At 41.0% G+C, this 19029-nt stretch overlaps 1 protein-coding gene across 2 annotated transcripts in view; it reads left to right on the forward strand.

Annotated features, from left to right (window-relative positions):
* Nucleotides 1–16478, forward strand: part of UVSSA (UV stimulated scaffold protein A) — a 105202-nt gene extending 88724 nt beyond the window's left edge. For both annotated transcript variants that reach the window (XM_027836649.1, XM_027836648.1), the window contains 3 exons: nucleotides 1548–1659; nucleotides 13023–13212; nucleotides 15365–16478. In XM_027836649.1, the coding sequence (XP_027692450.1) occupies nucleotides 1548–1659; nucleotides 13023–13212; nucleotides 15365–15458 (396 nt within the window). In that variant the 3' untranslated portion in view covers nucleotides 15459–16478. The remainder of the gene's footprint in view (nucleotides 1–1547; nucleotides 1660–13022; nucleotides 13213–15364) is intronic.
* Nucleotides 16479–19029: the final 2551 nt, after the last annotated feature.

The raw sequence follows: 19029 nt of genomic DNA on the forward strand, positions 1-19029 counted from the left end.
CTTTCTCTCTCTTTCTTTCTCTTTCTTTCTTTTCTTTCTATATTTTCTTTCTTTCTCTTTCTTTTTCTTCCTTCCTTCCTCCTTTCCTTTCTAGGGAAAGTATGAAGAAGTTTTGGTAGCACGTGAATTTTTAGCCTTGTAATCTCAAATTCTGAGATTTGAATTTCTATGCCAAATTAGTCATTTCTTTCCAGAGGTCCTAGATCAGAAATAATTTTGTAACATGGTATGAAGGAAAGAACACTGAGCTTGCAGCCAGAAGATCTGGGTCTCCTGCCCAAAGTTGATCTGTCCCTTTTCTAGCTTGTCTGGCACTTCAGGTCACATGGAAGAGTGGAGAGAAGGCTGCATTGGGAGTCAGAGGAGCAGAGTTTAATTGTGACTCAAGCAAGTCACATTATTTCTCTGGCTTTCACTTTTTTGGGGAGATCTATGATCCTGTGACCTTGGGTCTCTCTGGGCCTTAGTTATTCAACTGTAAAATGAGAGGGTTGCACTAGTAGATCTCTTGGCTTCCTTGGAACTCTTAACAGTCTTTATAGAATTTGAACTTCTTGATTGCAGGAGTGGGAATTTCTTACCTATTAACATGGAAGCAGTGAGTCACAAATCACATTTCTGTAGCACTTTTAAGGTTTACAAAGCATTTTCCTCAGAACATTCCAGAAGATAGGTAGTGCCAGTGAAATTATTACCTTATTTTATTTTTTAATCTATAATTTTGTTTTATTTTTAATTAACGAATCATCATCATCATCCATAAGCATATATTAAGTTGCTACTATGTGCCAGGCCCTGTGCTAAGCCCTGGGAATACAAAGAAAGGTACAGACTTGGTCTTTGCCCTTAAGGAGCTTACATTCTAATGGGGGAGATAACATGCAAACAATTATGTACGTGTCTAATATATACTGGAGAGTGGAAAAGCCATCTTGTTGAAGATGAGATTTGAGCTGAGTCCTGAGGAAAACCAGAGAAGCCAGGAGGCAGAATTGAAGAGGGGAAGCATGCTAGGTATGGGGGACAGCCAATGAAAAGACATTTATTTTCTCTGCCTCCCACCCTCTCTCCCCAATTTGAAAGAAAAAAAGAAGAGAAAAACTCTGTGACAAATATTCTGAGTGAAGTAAACCAAATCCCCACGTCATTTGTGTCCAGAAATGTATGTCTCATTCTGCATCTTTAACCCATCCCCTCTCTGGTAGGAGGTGAGTAGCTTAGATCATCATCAGTCCTGTGTAATCATGGATGCTCATTCCATTGGTCAGAATTCTTCAGTCTATCAGATGTATTTGTTTACTCCTATTTTACAGATGAGAAAACTGAGTCCCAGAATGGGTAAGTGCCTTGCCCAAGTGGTCACCTAGCTAATAAGTGTCTGAGCCAGAATTCAAACCCAGGAGTCCTAACTTCAGGTCTGACTCACCTTCCACTATACCATACTTCCTCTCCCTAAGTGCTCTTGGCCTTCCAGCATGGACGGGAGGCTGCTACAGTCATGGCCTTTTTCCTCCTTGATCCAAACCCTTCTTATTTTTTCTTACTAGTGCCCATTCCATGGGAAAATCATTCCCCGAGATGAGTGTGGAAATCCTATCAACCCAGAAGACAAAGCCAGAGAGGAAAAGAAGAAATTTGAGAAGCAAGCACAGCACCCAGGTGGGTCTCAGGTGGAAGAAAGTGAAATGAGCTTCAAGGAGGGAGTGGACACATTTCCATTAAAACCTGATAAAGAGGGAACAACCGACTCCCATATAAGTGGCAAACCCTGTCCTCCCCTCAGTCATTATCATCCTGACAGTGGCCCTTCCTCCCTTCCCTCCTCCTCCTCTGGCACCTGGTGCTCTTACCATAAGTCTTGTGGTTTCAGAAGTAGAGAAAGGGAAGAAATTGGGGAAAGCAGGAACAACTTAGAGTAGCTAATACTGAGAAAATTCCCAGGTAGACTTGATCTCTCCATTGCTGCCAGATAACCTGTTTGAAATTCTACTAATTGGAGATCTGAGTTAACCACATGGCCTCATTTAAAAATTCAGGTGACTTTGGAAATATTAAGTGACCATCAGTCATTCACACCTTAGTGTAAATTAGCTCAGTAAACTTTCCTTTTTTTCCTAACAACTTAACTGATAGCTCCACTAAGGTTTGATTGTGGTTGGAAAGGAGGGGGCACTGAGAAGTGCTGGTATATGTGGAATTATACAGGAGGATTCCAAAGATAACCTTCACCCATTTCAGAATTTTGCCTAGAGCTCTGTGCTCTCCTCCCTCCTCCCTCCTCCCTCCTATGAGGACCTTGCTTTCTGCCCTACCACTGCCACATAACCCAACTGATTCTTGTAGTTCTATTTTAGTGCTAGTTACCTACTTCAGTGATTCTGTAGGTATGAATCCTCCCTCAGTTTTCTCTAATTCCAACCCTAGCAGGCTTTAGCAGATGGTTTCCTAAGTTGCTGTGGACCAAAAACATCGTTTGGTAGTCAACTCTGTAAGGGTGAACTTCTTCCCGTGTATCTGGGCTCCTCCTGGATGGTGGATGCATGGTCCATTATCAGCTTGTACTCGGAGGCTTTCCAGCTTGGGTGGCACTTGACAAAGCTTGTGTTTTTCTGGCCCAGTCTTTGAGAGCCCATAGTAATTTCCATGCCACAGTGAGCCATTGGAGGAAGACTTCAGTGAATGGTTTTTTGGCTGGGCTAGTTCCAGAGGACAGAAGTAGGGCAGAGGGCAGAAGTTGTAGACAGGAAGATTTTTGGCTTGATGCAAGGAAAAATTTTCTAGCACTGTGGTTGTCCCAAAGATATACATATATATACATATATATATATATATATATATATATATATATATATATATATATATATATATATATATATATATATATATGGGGGGTGGGGTGTTCAGATAGAGATTGGATGACACTTGTCAGTCATCTTGTACAAGAGATTGTTGTTCAGGAATGGGTTGTACTTGATGCCTCAGGGAATCCTCTTTGGTTCTGTGGTTCTTTATTATAAACACTTCATCAGACATGGGTTGGACTAGGTAGCCTATTAGGTTCTGTGATTATGTGCCCCTTTCTAGCAATGGAAAAATGGGCCCTGAGTTCCAAACCACTGACTTAGAAAGAAGCTTTTGGAACTCAGGCACGCCATCAGTTTGAGACAGACTGGGATGTGCTTTCATGGGAAGTATTAGGATTGATTACATGATATTTCTATGTAAGGAAGAAACATATTGTGGAAGGTCTCCTGCTTCCTAGATTGATTTAATTATTAAACATGTGAACCTTTCCATTCTGGTTCCATTTTCATAGTGCAGTTGAATAAAAACATGAGTATATCCTTCACTTCCGGGAAACAGTCTCATTTTTCCTTGAAGACTGGGTCACTCTCACTTGCCCGTGCATATTCATGTTCTACACACACACTCTCTCTCTCTCTTTCTCTCGCCCTTCCTCCCTCCCTCCCTTCTTCTCTTCCTCTCTCTTTCTCTTCCTCCATTTCTTTCTCCCATTCTCCTTCAGAACCCCTCCTGTGACACCTAATTGTGTTATGGACATTCTCGAAGGCTATTTCAGTACAGTCAGCTTCTAATACCTCCTGTCAAGCAAGACAGGCATTGAGCACAGCCCCAGTGATGGACTGTTGTCTAAGGACCAGCTGAGCTAAGTGTAGGGAGTGTTACTTGTCACCAGATGGTTGGTCACAGGGTGATGCATTTTTCAGCCACTTCATGAATTCATGAAGACCATCTGTCTCCTAGAGAAGTTATGATCTGCATTGGTGGAGAGAAGCCCACCAGTGGGGATTCACAGATCCTTAAAGGATTAAATTTGGGGGTTTTTTTTGGATGAAGCAGTTGAGGCAAGAGAAGTTAATTGACTTAGCCATAGTACTTACTTAGAAACTAACCTCATTTCTTCCCAGTGAGACACATTATCTCTTAGCCCGCCTGTGTCAAATAGAGTTCCACCCATTCTGAAGTGATTGTTAAACCGGTGATTGGTTTAGCCATTAACCATCCTGGAGACAGGTTTTCAGAGGATGAACAATAACAATAATGAGCCATTGTGAAATGTTGACTAATTCCCAGCAACTGAAGTTCTAAATCCTTCGTCTGGCTCAAAGGGGAGATAGCCCCATGGCTGCTTGCGGAGACTATGCAGGTAAGAATGTGCAGTTAGGGGAGAGACTTCTTGCATTTGGCTTCTTAGCAAGTGTTTAGAGCTAATAAAATTAAGAGTTTTCAAAAACCTAAAGAATATATTTCAACTTCGAATCACAAAGCACGGAGCTGGGAGGGTTATTAGGACAAAGAACAGAGTATTAGAGCTGGAAGGGATCCAGGGATCACTTTAGTCCAAACACAGGGTCATTAAACTGGACTTCCCTGAATAGGGTCATCAAAGGCAAGTCAGCCTTTAACTCTCTCGCCTTCTGAAGACTATTTTCTAGCCAGTAAATTTTTTTTATTAATTTATTTTGATTTATCAACAATCACTTCCATATGCTGTTGAGTTTAAAATTTTTCTCCCCTTCCCTGCCCACCACCCTCCCCAAGATGGTGCACAATCTGATATAGGCTATACATATACATTCCTATTAAACATATTTTCACATTAGTGATGTTGTAAGTAAAAATTAGAACCAATAAGAGGAACCACCAGAAAGAGGAAACAAAACTCAACAGAAGTCTAGCCAGTAAATATTGAGCTTAAATCACGTTAAATTGGTGAGTGTTAACTCAGTTTCTTTTGAAAATATAGCTAAATATATGTTACAAGGGTTTTGTTGTATTTCTTTTTTTTTTCCCTAAGGGAAAAGTAGTAAGTAGAAGGGAGAGAAAATATATTTTTGTTAATTGAAAAAAATTAAGTTTTTTTAAAGAGACAAAATGCAGTTAAGTTGATTTGTTACTGGGTATGATAAAATGCACTTGCATTCATTAGGTACTTGGAAACCAGAACATTGGGCTCCTACCCTATTTAAATGCACAGACTTCAGTGCATGAGTTGCTTTTTCAGTACAGCCTCATCATGTGACAGAATCCTTCCTGCTGTTGGACACTTGTGAAATACCATCCCTTCCCCTCGTCAGCATCAGAGACCATTAAAGGGAAACAGTGTGTTGTTGTTGAGTCATTTCAGTCGTGGCCCACTCTTCATGACCCCATCTGGGATTTTCTTGACAAGGATCCTGCAGTGGTTTGCCGTTTCCTTCTCTAGCTCATTTTACAGATGAGGAAACCGAGGCAAACAAGGTGAAGTGACTTGCCTGGAGTCACACAGCTAGTTTAAGTGTCTGAGGCCAGATTTGAATTCAGGAAGATGAATTATACATACTCTACCAGCTGAGATTGAGAGTCAGAGGGCCTAGGTGTGACTCCCAGCTTTGCTCTTTATAGCCAATGGGACCTTGAATAAGTCCCTTCCCTTTCCTGGACCTCAGTTTCCTCATCTGGAAAATGAAGGGTTTGTACTAGACAAAGTCTAAGGATACTTTGATCACTAAATCCTAAGAGTATACTTATTAAGCGTTCTGTGGGAGTCCAGGTCCTCAGCTTTATGCTCTAGGTAATACCAACAAATGCCACAGATTAATGGGATTCAGAGATAGAAGAGACCTTTGAGATCATCTGGCTCAGTTCCCTCACTGTAGATGAGGAGACTGAGGCCCAAGCAGATCCCTGGACCTGCCTGAGATCCCACAGGCAGTTAAGGAATAGAGCCAAAATTTGAACCCCAGGCTTAGGACTCCAACTATGCTCTTTTCTTACCATCACCTTGTGTAATTATGGATGTCAAGTCACCATTCACTGGTCTTTAACCTCTGTGTGCCTCAGTTTCCTCAACTGTAAAATGGGGATATTCATAGCACCTGCCTTACAAGATATCATGAGGATAAAATGAGATAATATTCATATAAAGAGTTTAAAACAGTGACTGATACCCAGTAGGTGATACAAAAATACTTATTCCCTTCCCTTGTCTTCTTCAGTTCAGTGTTAATGCTTCTGAGTTCATAGTATAGTATTTCCCCTATTTGTCTATCTTAGTGTGTAATAAGAGTTTAATATTTATTTTATTGGAAGAATTTTTCCAAAGGAAAAATTACACATTTGGAACATGATCTCAGCACTGCTTCCTTTGCTCTGGGCTCCTTTGAAAGAGAAATTACATCTTCAACCTCAGGTGATATAATGTTGAGGAAAAGCAATAATGAATACACTGGGAGAATAATAGAGTTCATGGGAGTACCCGGCCCAGGTTTTTTGAGCAACAGTGCCACTCTCTGCTTTTTATTTGTCATAATTAGTGACTGCTCTATGTGTATGGGGATTCTTGGTCTAAAATATGAGATTTTAACTAAGTGCCCAGACAATGGTCTGTGAAACCCCAGGCCTGAAACAATGCCCTGTGAGGGATTACGCTGACCCCGCTAATCTGCTGCGTTCATCCTTCCCCAATAGTGCGCACGGGGCAGCAAATTAAGTGCCTATTTTTTGTGTCAACCCTGAAGAGTATCTGGTTTTTCAGCCCTTAGTGACTTGTTAACAAACAGGTATCAGGACAAGCGAGGAAGGCAGGCCTCTGGCCAGTCAGATGTGAAATAGCATCTCTTTACTAACTACAGTATTGATTCCCGCCTACCCTTGCAAACTGTAATTTTCTTTTCCCGGCTGCTAAACTCAGTAACAATGTATGAAGAGCTTTAGGGGCCCATCAATGCTCAAAAAGGCTGCTCTTCCCTGCCAGTCTATTGATTTTTTTCAAAGGCTTTTAAATTGCTCCTTCATTTTACTCCAATGCTCATTTCGTCTCTACTGGATGCGGGCATTTTTTCGTTGTGTTTAAACAATTGCTCCATTCACTGGGTTCTTAAACTGTGACGCCTTCTTATTACTGGGAGATAAACTGTTTAGACAGTTTTCCTTAATCTTGGATTAATCGTTCCTGTATCTGAATTGTGCTCCCCCGTATTCCTTCACTTCAGAAAAATAAACTTGGCAAAGTCTTCTTATCTGTCAAATGTATGTGTTGTATTCCCCAGGGTGTTTCTTTTCCTTAACTTTTGCTTCACAGCTTCATTTTCTTTCTCCTTCTATCTCTGTGTTTAAATCTGACTCTTAATTTTACACATTTAGCCACGTGCACTTATGGTTTTAATGCTAGTCCAATGACAGTGCCTGGAGAAAGGCCAGGGCTGTTCTCAGCATGCATTCATTTTTACTTCCATTCAATTTAACAAACATTTATTAAGCACCTACCCTACACTCAGAGGGCTGGAAAGTTATTGAAAGCTAATGTTTTACATCAGGAGCTAATAAGTTGATAATATTTATCTCCTGGTGCATTTCAAACTGTGCCCAGACTTATGGGGCTTTTCTTGGAGTTGTTTAGCATTGGACAGGATGGATGTGGCGTGATTTGAGATTTGTTTTGCTCTTATAGATTGTATGGGACAACCGGGAGAGATTTCTTCTCCTGCCTCTGGTAGTTATAATCTCTTCTTCTTTCCTCTGTGGCATGTGGATCTCAGGGGGCCATATGTTTGTAGCTTAGAACAAATGTATATTTAAATTGATTGGGTAGGTAGGATGTTGTTTAAGGGAATGAAAATCCTGCTTTTCAAATATGTATTGATTGTGTCCACTATGCATCCTCTTTCTCTACAGAGCCTTGCCTGGTAGAAGTTAGCTATCTTTAGGTTAAAGGGGGGAAAAAGGTTATCTTTACTGTGAACATAAGTCCTGAGACTTCCTTCAGCCAACCCTCTTTTGACCTGGTTCTGCTTAGCCTGGTGTAGGCACTGGAATATCTCACCATTCTGAAGCTCAGTGTCTAGGAGTGACCATATCAATTGACTATTTTTACTGCAACGGCCAATCACTTCAGTCAAATAAAGAGGCAACTCAGCTTCCATTCCCTCAATAAAGCCTTCCCTTAGTTGTGCTTTATTCTCATCTGTGTCGTAATTATTCTCCTACTAGATTGTAAGCTCTTTGAGGCAAGGCCTGAATTATTTTTCATCTTTGCATTCCCAGCCCAAAACAACTGCAAAAATATTTAAATACTTAAAAAGATTTGGGGATTTCATTGGTATGGATCCACTCAATTTCACCAATATAATATATAGTCTCTCTATGTATGCTCTCTTATCCTGTCTGATTCTTGTCTGTGATTTTGCATACGTTTTCTGCCTAATCCAAATACCTTCCCCTGATTCTTTTACTATCTTAAGGCTACAGATGTGGCACTCTATCAGTTACCTCTCACTGTCAATATATGACCAGTCCACTTCCCTTCCTGGTCATCCACGTCCATGATCCAGACATCTCAATGTCTTGGCAGAGACTGCGCCCTGGGCCTGGAGTGCACACCCTCTCATCTCTCCCTTGGAGTATCCTTAGTCTCTTTTAAAGCTCAGCTCAAAAGCTACCTCCCATATAAGGTCTTTCCTGATCTTCCCATCTGTGGCCATCTTTCCTAATGTCCTGATCTATATCTGGTCACTGGACTCAGATGGCTGTGGAGGAGAAAGTGAAGCTGGTGGCTTTGCATTGCCCTCCCTCACTTAAATCCAATTCACTTGCAAGTCTTGGCATTGCCTTCCTAATGCCATGGTGCTCTTTGAGAATGAAGGACAAACAACAATAACAACCACCTGATCTTCCCACTCCCAACAAAATTATCTTGCATTTATTTGCACATATTTTGTGAACAGTTACCTAAATACATGTCGCCTCTTCTAATTGATTGTAAATTCTTTAAGATTAGAGATGGTTTAATTTTTTTTTTCTCTGTATCTACAGTGCTTAGCACCATTCCTGGCACATAGTAGGTAGGCACTTAATAAATACTTGTAGAGAGATCAATAATGTCTTTTCTGCCATTTCTCATATTCAAGTCATTTTGGGGTATATACCTGCTTTTATCTTTAAAATCATTTTGGGTAACAAACTATATATACTTGTTTTTATCTTTTCATTCATCTTTGGCATGATTCATAGTAAGTATTTATTATATGTTTGTGGAATATGACTTGGTTAAAGACATAAATGGCACACTTATCAAATTATTTGTAAATGAAACAAAGCTGAGAGGGAGAGTTTATAAGTTGAATGATAAGAGTGGGGATTAAAAAAATTTCAGCAGGCTAGAATATAGATCAAATTTCATACAATTAAACTGAATAGGAATAATGTAAAATCTTAAATTCAGTTTACAGAATCGACTTAACAAGTCCAAATGGGGAAAGATTTGGCTAGACAATAGTTCATCTGAAAAAGATATGGGAATTTTAATGGACTGAAAACTCTACATGAGTTGACAGTACGATATGGCAGTCAAAACCCCACTAATGCTGCCTTAGGCTGCATTAAGAGGGACACAGTGTCCAGCACTAAGAAGGTGATAACCCCACTGTCCTTTACCCTGGTCAAAGCATATTCAGAGTATCATATTTCATTCTGGGGGACATAATTTTGGAGGGATGTCTATAAGCTGGAAAGCATCAGAGGGTGTCCAGGAATGACAGTCTAGCCTTGAGGATTGGTTAAGGGAACTAGAGAATATTTGTGAGGGCAGAAGACAGGATAGCAATATTTGAGGGGTTACCATGTTGAAAAGTTTGCTCTGCTTCCAGACAAAACTGGGATCAGTGGGTAGAAGCTGCAGAAAGGCAGATTCAGATTTAAGATAAGGAAAACATTTGAATAATTAGAGCTATCCCAAAGTGGACTGGGCTGCCTGAAGATGTGATGCATTTCTTCTTTATTGGAGTTCTTCTAAAAAAGGTTGAGTAACTACTTGTTGAGGTTATTGAAGAAGGGATTCAGGAATTTGTTGGGCTAGGTCACCTTTCAGATCCCTTCCAACTCTGTGATTCTGTGAACAATTAAATCTTTCCTTGCCTCATCTGAAGCCCAACGGACCATGACAACTTGTCACTGACCTTCCTCACTTGTGAGCTCATTACTACATGCACTTAATTGGATCCATGATGTCATCCACATGGCTACTGCTCTCCCACAGAATGGACTACAGTCTATTCATAGCTTCTCATCCTGTGTGATTCATGTCTGTGTTCTCCCATTAGTTCTCCATTTTGCTTTTTGGAGATTGTGGCCTTTCATGACTCCTACAGCATGACTGGGAAGATTCCTAGTGTTCGGATAATGTGCTTTTGTTTCAGGGAGCAGCAGCTCGGGATTATTGAAAGCACTGTATAACTTCCCCAATGAAATGCAGCCCCTTCCATTTTCCCTATTCGATTCATTCTAGGTCTAGTTGATTGTCTATCTGGCATACCTTTCCAGGATATATGTACTGACAGATGAACTCAAAGCTGCTTGTCTGGACGTAGGCATTCTACATTCATTTTTTTTCCCCTATGTGGCATATTGGACTTATCTCTTCTGGGTGATCATGGTTCTTATTGAGGAAATGATGCCGTATTCTGGGGCTTGCAGCAGTCATGCCAATGTCATCTACAGAAAAGAGCATCTGGAAGACCTTACTGTCTATAGGGAATCCTTCTTGCATTTAGACTGTATGCAAGACAGCATTGGCAGATGTCTGTAGGAAGCACATATTACCCTGCCCTGCCTTGACATTGATAGTCAAAGGACTTTTGAATGGGAATCTTGTAATACCCTGACATATGAATGAGAAACAAGATGGTAGAAAAGAGCCTTTAAGGCTTCATTTTTTTTCCTACTCTGTCAAATCCTTTTTTTTTTACAGTCAACAAATAGTAGGATCTTACAGTTTCTATAGCTTTTAGTCAATTGTGTGATTACTCTAAAGATGTAGTCTTAAGTAGAAGTATATTTGTAATATATTCCTGTTCCTTGCTTTTATTTTCATCAGATATCTTCAATACATGTGTAGATCATTCTCATAAAAGTTTTAGAGATGAGAAAGTAGGCATATGAATAATTAACATCATCTTGATTATCTTGTTATTTGACAATAACATTCATGCTTTTTTTCATTCATTTAGTATCTTCTGCTCTTTCAGATATCCTGAATAAATTATTTCTCAATGCTTTCAAATTTGTGTCAACTCCATCAATTCTAGTGTGGATTTCTTCTCAATGTATGAAGTTTGTTCTGGCCACTTTTCCCATCATTGTGTTCTTAGGTGTGCTTTTTCTTTCTCATATAGCTCCTCAGAGACTGATGTGGTTCCACTGTCTTTACTGATGAAAATAATTTGTTATCGAAAAACTGAGATCTGTTCCATTTTCCACTTATTTGTTATCCTCTTTCAAGAGTTACCTATAAGTGTTCTTGAGATAACCTGACCTCTTTCAGACTCATATCAAGCTTTTAAAGACTCATTTTCCCCTCACTGCACTTTGCTGTTTTAAGAAATGATATTGCTTATAATCTTCCACTGTCTTCCTCTGTAATGTTTTGTATGATAAACTAATATGGCCATTGGTTACTATGTCTTTCCAGTTGACAAGGAGGTCGAGTATATAGTAGATGAGGCAAGTTCTGGTCTCTTTTAGCCTCATCATTATTTTAATTGCTTTGCATTGGTTAAACTTCCAGTTGTGATAGTCTCTGTCAGTATCTTATTTTATCTATTTCCTGTTTTTTCAAAATCAACAGCTTATTGGAATATGGCAGGGTGAAGCTGTTGTAGTTGCCCATTGTATCTGCTTATCTTTTTCTTCTAATTTGGAGTTGATCTTGACTTTTGTTATAATAAAACAGTTTCAAACTACACATAGCCCATTGCTTATAAATGATTCTTTTGTTACTAACAGGTAATTTTCTGTCTGTTAAGGTATAATCAATTTCATTTTGTTCTTACCATGTCTAGTACCTTTCAAAATTTTTATTATATACAGTATTCATGATATATAGGTGTGAGGCTTCTGAGTAGTCTATAAGCCTCTTAATCTCTTTTGTTTTTTAATCCTGAATCATATTTTCCAGCAAATTTTTTGCCTTCTTCCCCTGTGCCTTTCATTGAAGTCAACATTTGCATTGAAGTCAACAAATATGTGTGTGTGTGTGTGTGTGTGTGTGTGTGTATGTGTGTGTAGTTATACATTTGGAAGATCTTGTTGAATTCTTTGTTGAATTTTTTTCTTTCTTTGTCCTTTGCAACAGATGTTAGCATAAAAGTTGTAATTATCTTTATTCAAGATGAGATTATGATGTCTCACAAAATGACATTTCTTGTTGCCCTTGGGCGTATTATGGAACCAATCCTGTCAGCTCTTTTGTTAGCTCTTCAAGCTGTCCTTCCAGTTAGCTATTGTGTCTTCTGATTTCATATATGGCAAGAATGGAATCACTGACATTGTTCAGTTCCTGCAGTGTGATTATAGACTAGATGGTCATTGGACAAGGATCAGTCAACAAACAAATCTGTTATTAAGCACCTTCTATGTGCTAGGTAGTAAATCTCACATTTAGAGTACCAATGATTCAATGACTTTATAGATAGTCTAACACCTGTGTGATTTTTGGTACTCTATGCCCACTTTTCTTTCTTTTTTTTTTTTTAGGCAATTGGGGTTAAATGACTTGCCCAGGTTCACACAGCTAGTAAGTGTCAAGTGTTTGGTCTGAGGCCAGATTTGAACTGAGGTCCTCCTGACTTCAGGGCTGGTGCTCTATCCACTGTACCACCTAGCTGCCCCTCTACCAACTTTTCTTTGCCTCTGTCCCTGTAGGAGTGGAGGAGGGTACACCTAATGTCTGTTTTGTAATTTTTTTTCTTTCCTGAGTTGCTAAAGGCTGAATAATTAATTATCTAATAATGGCCATCGTCCTGGTGATGACTCACACAGCAGGTGCAGTCCTGCACTTGACCAAAGTAGGTCCATACTTGAAGGCCCTTCAGCTTGGTAGATCCTGTCAGAAATTGTGCCCTGCTGAATGGCCTTAGTGAAACCAGGATCACCTGTGCCACAATGAGACTTTTTGGAGGCCTTTGGAATATAGAAGAAAAGTGAATACAGAGTATTTTTCTAAAACACTTATTTCCTTTTAACAGAGTGGCAAGATGTGGAGTTTATGAAGGAAGTTGAAGCGGCTACTGGAGTGGACCTTGGCTCTGCCAGATACAGTAAAAAAGGAACAGAGGGGAAAAGCAAAGGAAAGAAAAGGAAGTACCCAAACCTGACCGACCTGAAGCAGCAAGTCAATACGTCCCGAGCAAGGATTGGGAAAAAGGTGTTTGACAAGTAAGTGACGTCCTCCACCTGAAGCATGCTGAGCCAAGCCCCGAGTCTGCCAGAGCACCAGCTCCCCTGGCAGCTCTAAGGATTCACTTTTCTCCTCCCCGACCAGATTCAGATACACAAATCACAGACAAGCTGCAGCTGCGGGTTCTCCCTTTTCAAGGAGTTTATTTCAGAATATTTACCAGTTTATTGATGAAGAGCCTGGCATAGTGCAAAGGGCCTTCGACTTGGAGGCAAAAGACCTGGGTTCAGATGGTGATGAGAGTACTTTGTTCCTCCAGGGATTCACAGTCTCATCATTGTGGTTATTTGTTGCCCGCCATAACCATTCACCCACCATTTCTTATAGATGGAGAGGCCAATAGAGCAGTTACTAAGCATTTACAATGTGTCAGGCAATATGCTAAGCACTTGGGATTCAAATGAAGCCAAGAAGACAGTCTCCGCCCTCAAGAAGCTCACGTTCTGATGGGGGAGGACAGCAGAGGGTTGGAAGCAGAAGCTGTTGGGTGGGAGTTGTCAGAGCAGAGTTTGAAAGCCTTTCCAGGGGATCAAGGCAGAAGATGAGAGAATGTGAGTGAGGTGAAGGGTGCTCTCATGGAGGGAGTGACCTGGCAGGAGAGCAAGGCATTGGGGTGGAGGCTTCTCCAGGAAGCAAGGTGGCAGGCAAGGAGGAGGAAGAGCGGAAGGAGGAGGGTCATGCCTGGGCTGGGTGCTTCTTGTCTAGGTCCTCCACAGAACATCTGCCTTCCTCGAGTTCTGGACCATTTCCTCAATACCCAGGCAGAACTTGAACATCATACCTGTTACTTTTGCTCCTGCTTTATGACCTAAACTTCCTTTTCCAGATAAACAGACAATATCTGTCCTGCCAACCTCAGGGCTGTTGTGAGTGTACAATGCCACCTGTTGGGCTGGTACCCGCCTAGGGAAGGTGGAGCCATGCACCAAGAACAGTGTGGTACTGGAGTGGAATAAATAAAATGTGAACTTGTTTATTCCTGGTCATAAAGCCTTGCTAAAGGAAAACTATTTGCATATCACAAGAGCTAATTTTGTTAACCTGACAAATTTGTTCTGCCTTATTAGTGCAACATTAGACCAGATGGTTAAAGGCCTGTCCCTCTCTCAGTTTTTCTGCAAACCTTCTTAAGCATTCTTTCATGACACAGGCATCATAGTTTAGTGGAGAGAGTGGCAGACTAGGAATCGGGATGCCTGGGTCCAAGCAATGGCCCTGCCACTGATGTACTGTAGGACCTAAGCCTTTGTCAGAGGCAGGGCTCAGAATGGCTGGCCTCTTAGGGAAGACCCTTCCAGCACTTAGTATTCCAGGCATCTGCTACTCTCTGCTCAGACTGTGAGGTATCACTGTCAAGTCTTGAAACAAGCTTCAGAACAAGCAGCCCACAGGTCGGTTGCCCTCTCCAGGGCAGACCCTTGTTTAGGCTGGGATCGTTTTCCCATGGGCTTGCCCGTGCCAGGCATCCGTGGGTGTGGCCACAGAGCCCTGACTCTGGTTATTGCCCTCCTTACTTGAGAGGCTCACTGTGTTTTGGAGCCAAAGTAGCTTCACGAAGTGTGACCACCTTTACCAGGCTGGGCTCTGGATGATTCATGATCCTTCCCAGAAATTAAAGTGAACCTCAGAGGAAAAAGTTTTGTCCCCTGCCTCCTCCTCCTCCTTCTCCTCCTTCTCTTTGCATGGAGGAGATGCCTATACTGCTGAGTATGAAGGCCATTCCCCTAGGATAGTTCAGATCCTGAGGCAGTGATGGCAGCCTCACAGGGAAATTGCGTGGCCTCTCACAGATAACTCTTAGGGAGGGGATGGCCTTTATGTGGACATTTGAGAGGCAGTAGGATAGAATGCATAGGGTGCTAGCTTTAGTGTCAGGAAACCCTGGGTTTAAATCCTGCCTCAGACACTAGTCATTTGACTGGGCCAGTCATTTAACCTCTCTATGCCTCTACGTCTGTAGAATGAAGAAATTGGATTGGATGGCCTCTTGGCCATCCCAACTCTCAGTCTATGATTTTATGATTCTTACCCCCTCCATCTGTCTCCTATCTCCTATGCCTGTTCAATGTGTTCTGACTGACTCTTCTGGGTGACTTCCTTTTTTTTAAATTTTTTAAATTTTTTTTGCAGAGGAGCGATGAAACGAGTGATAAAGGCTATGAATCGTATGGACCAGAAGAAGCATGAGAAGTTTGCCAACCAGTTTAACTACGCATTAAATTAAGTTGTTTCCAAACTGATCCCTGGAGAGAGGCCACACCATTCGTGGTTCCGGAACTAAGTGTTCGTGGAAGCTACCAAGACCTTCCTGTGGCATCTCATACAACATGGGCTCTGGCCTGCTTCTCCCAACCAGCGAATCAACTTGTTCCATCTGTTAACTCTTCGAGATTTGATAATGAACGTGGTTTTTAGCAATCACACCAGGGCCAGACACAACTGTGTGTATTGAACATCAGCTGGTGACTGCTTGGACTTGACAGTAAACATAATAAGCTCTATGGAATGTCTTGTACATATTCCAGTTACAATTCTGGGGGCTTTTCCTTGTTCGTGGGCTGATGCAGTTGACACTCCCAGTCTTTGGGGCCTGGGCTGGGCTCCATGGAGTGTGTGAATGCCCTTTGATGTCAGCCCCCGGCTGAAGCTCTTTAAATCCTGCCCCCCACATTGGGTACAGTCTCTGGTGCTACCCCATGCTTGCACTATGCCAGGTATGGCATGGAGAGGGACTGCCTGCTTTTAAAGGGGTACACTGGATGGGAATTAGACTATGGCTACATCAGTTTTGAGTTAGTGTTGGGGCTGGGGAGAAATGAATTTGTATTATATTACACAGGACCACATTTGTCACTGTGATGCTCTTTGTAACTTTCCTGAGCCTTACGTGAATTTTAAATTATTGTTTGTAATAATAATTATTAGTGTTAACTATTATAATTAATTAAAACTATTGTTAACATGATTTTCTCATTGTTACATAATGCATAGAAAGTCCTCTTTGGCAGCATAATGTTGTAGAATGAGTCATGGAAGGCAAGAGGTTTATTTGGGTTCAAGACCAGCTCTACAACTAACTTACTTTGTGATCTTGGATAAGTTACTTCCCTTCTGTGGGCCTCAGTTTCCCTATCTGTGAAATGAGGGGACCTGATGGTCTCTTAAAATCCCTTCTACTTCTGTCATCCTGTGTGAGGAAAGTGCTCTGTAAACCTTAAAGTACCAGGGAAATACAAATTGTTATTTTTTGTGGTGTTATTCTAAATTTCTTTCTTTTAAATTGTCTGTGCTTCTGGAATCCTTAGAGACATGGAAAAAGAACGTTTTGTTGCCCCTTACGCTGACTCAGAAGGACTCTGCTGTCCCCAAACTAAGTGGTACCTAATGAGAGTGCTGACCTCTGAACCAAGAGACTTGATCCCAATGCTTATTAGCTATGAGACCATGGGCTCTGCACCTTAGGTTCCTCATCTTTAAAATGTGAATAATACCTGTACTCAAACGGTAAACCACAAAACGCTAAGGAGATGAAAGCTGTGACCATTTTTATTACACATACTAGTTCTGGGGACCCTGTATTAGTAGAGAGAGCACTGGATTTGGTGGGACGCTAGTTTCAAATCCTGACTCTGCCCCTTCCTATTTGTACGACCTACAGAAACTCAACCTCAGTTTCCTAATCTGTATGATGAGGTGGTTGGACTAGGTGACCTCTAGGGTCCCTTCCAGCTCTAAATCTATTGTTTTGTGACACAGAATAATCTATGAAGCTCTCCTTGAAAGAGAGGCCTCTTGGGAAATTTTGACTACGCATGGAGAGTGGTCATAGATAAATAAGCTAAGGGATTCTGAGTTCCCTCAATTACCTTTTCCATAGTCACTGGCTTGTTATAAGCCAGGAAACCACTAGGGGGCATTGTAGTGAGCAGCCAAGTGTTACTTCTCTTCATGGACCATATAAGTAGGGTTTTCATGAATTGGATCATAGTTTAAATGCCCTACGAAGAGTAGGTGGCCTCTAAATGCTTGCTGAATACAAATGATTGCATCAGGAGAGCCAGCTAGTTATACTAACCCTATGGTACATCATTTTGTAAAATGAAGTTCTGTTCCCCTAATTGCAACAGAATGTAGTGAAAGGAGCCCTGGACTTCAGGACTGGACATAGGTTTGAATTTTAGCTCTGCTGCTTATAATACATGTAACCTTGGGAAAATCACTTCATCTGGCTTCTGTTTCCTCATCTGTAGTCTCAGCCTCACTTTCCTCATCTATAAAATGAGGGTGATAATGGTACCCGCTTCCTAGAGTTGCTGTGAGAATCTAATGAGATAACATGTAAAGCACTTTGCAAACCTTGAAGTGCTATATAAATGAGAGCTATGGTTATTATCAAAATGAGGGGACAGAGTTGACCTTGGTCCTTTCCAGCTCTAAATATCTGATTCTAGGCTTCCAAGTTTCAACCCTTCCTTGAGGTATAATTTCTTCATCTATAAAATGAAAAAAGCTGGACTAGATCAGGGGCTCTTAATCTGGGGTCTGTAAACTTTTCTAAAAAAATTTTTGATAACTTGTCAATCTCATTGGTATTCCTTTGTAATCTTATGTGTTCTATTCTATACATTTGGAAATCCTATTCTGAGAGGGGTCCCTAGGCTTTACCAAATTGCCAAAGGTGTCCAGGACACAAAAAAGGGTAAGAGTCCCTGACCTAGATGGTATTTAGGGCCCCTTTCTCTTCTAGAGCTTTTGATCTTAATTGATCCATTTTTATGACTCTAGATTTTAGTATCTTGGGTTTGCTTGAAGTAAGGCACTTTTTTTTTCAAGGCCTGGGCTTTTGTGCTGCTAATTACCTCACTAGCATAAAAAAAAATTTATTGTAATTTCTTCATCCTGTATAAAGACTCTCAGAGTGGGATCCATGATCTCCCGAGCATCTGGATCATGGGAACCCTGCTGCTTTTCTCCAGAGACTTCCTAACTTTTGCTCACCATCCCGAAAAGGTTTTATGATATCTATACCTTCTAACCAGGCATACCTGGATTTAATGTCCTTATAATATGGCCAGTCTTACAATCTATGTCAGGAGACAGAGGTAGAGGAGGGAAGGCAAGGAATGTCTGTCTGGAGGCAAGACTGAAGCTGTGTTTTGGCCAGAGAATCACAGTATCTCATAGTTGCCTTTCACAGACTGAGCAGTTGGATTAATGATTTTGAAGGAAGAGAAGGAAGAAGGAATCAAATGCCAAACATCCACAAAAATGACCACCCTGGGACCTGAAGATAATAATTATTAATAATAAGATAATAGCATGTGTGTGTGTGTGTGTGTGTGTGTGTGTAGTTTGTTTGCAAAATGCTTCTCTCATTCAATCTTCATAACATCCCCATGAAGTCAGTGTAATTATCACCCCCATTTTTACAGATGAGGAAACTGAGGCTAAGAAAAGTTGGGTGATTTGCCCAGGATAACACAGCTAGGAAGCATTTGAACCCAAATCTTCCTGATTCTAAGTCTAATGCTCTATCCACAGAGCCACCTAACTCTCTGAATCCATGACCCTCTTTTTCTCCTATTCCATGTCCTTCCTTGGGTTACAGCTTACTTTGTATTTCAGGGGACCTTCCTGACAATGGGAGGAAAATGAGTATGAGTATGTGTTCCAAAGTCCTTCTTGGTGTTTTTTCCATAGAACCCCAGAGCTGAATAAAAGGGCCCTCAGAGGCCATCAGGTTTAACTCCTCTCTAAGCAGGATTCCCTTATTATAGGAATGACAAGTAGTCATT

Source organism: Vombatus ursinus, unplaced genomic scaffold (assembly GCF_900497805.2).
Source record: "Vombatus ursinus unplaced genomic scaffold, bare-nosed wombat genome assembly UNPS02014818.1, whole genome shotgun sequence".
Classification (NCBI taxonomy): Eukaryota; Metazoa; Chordata; class Mammalia; order Diprotodontia; family Vombatidae; genus Vombatus; species Vombatus ursinus.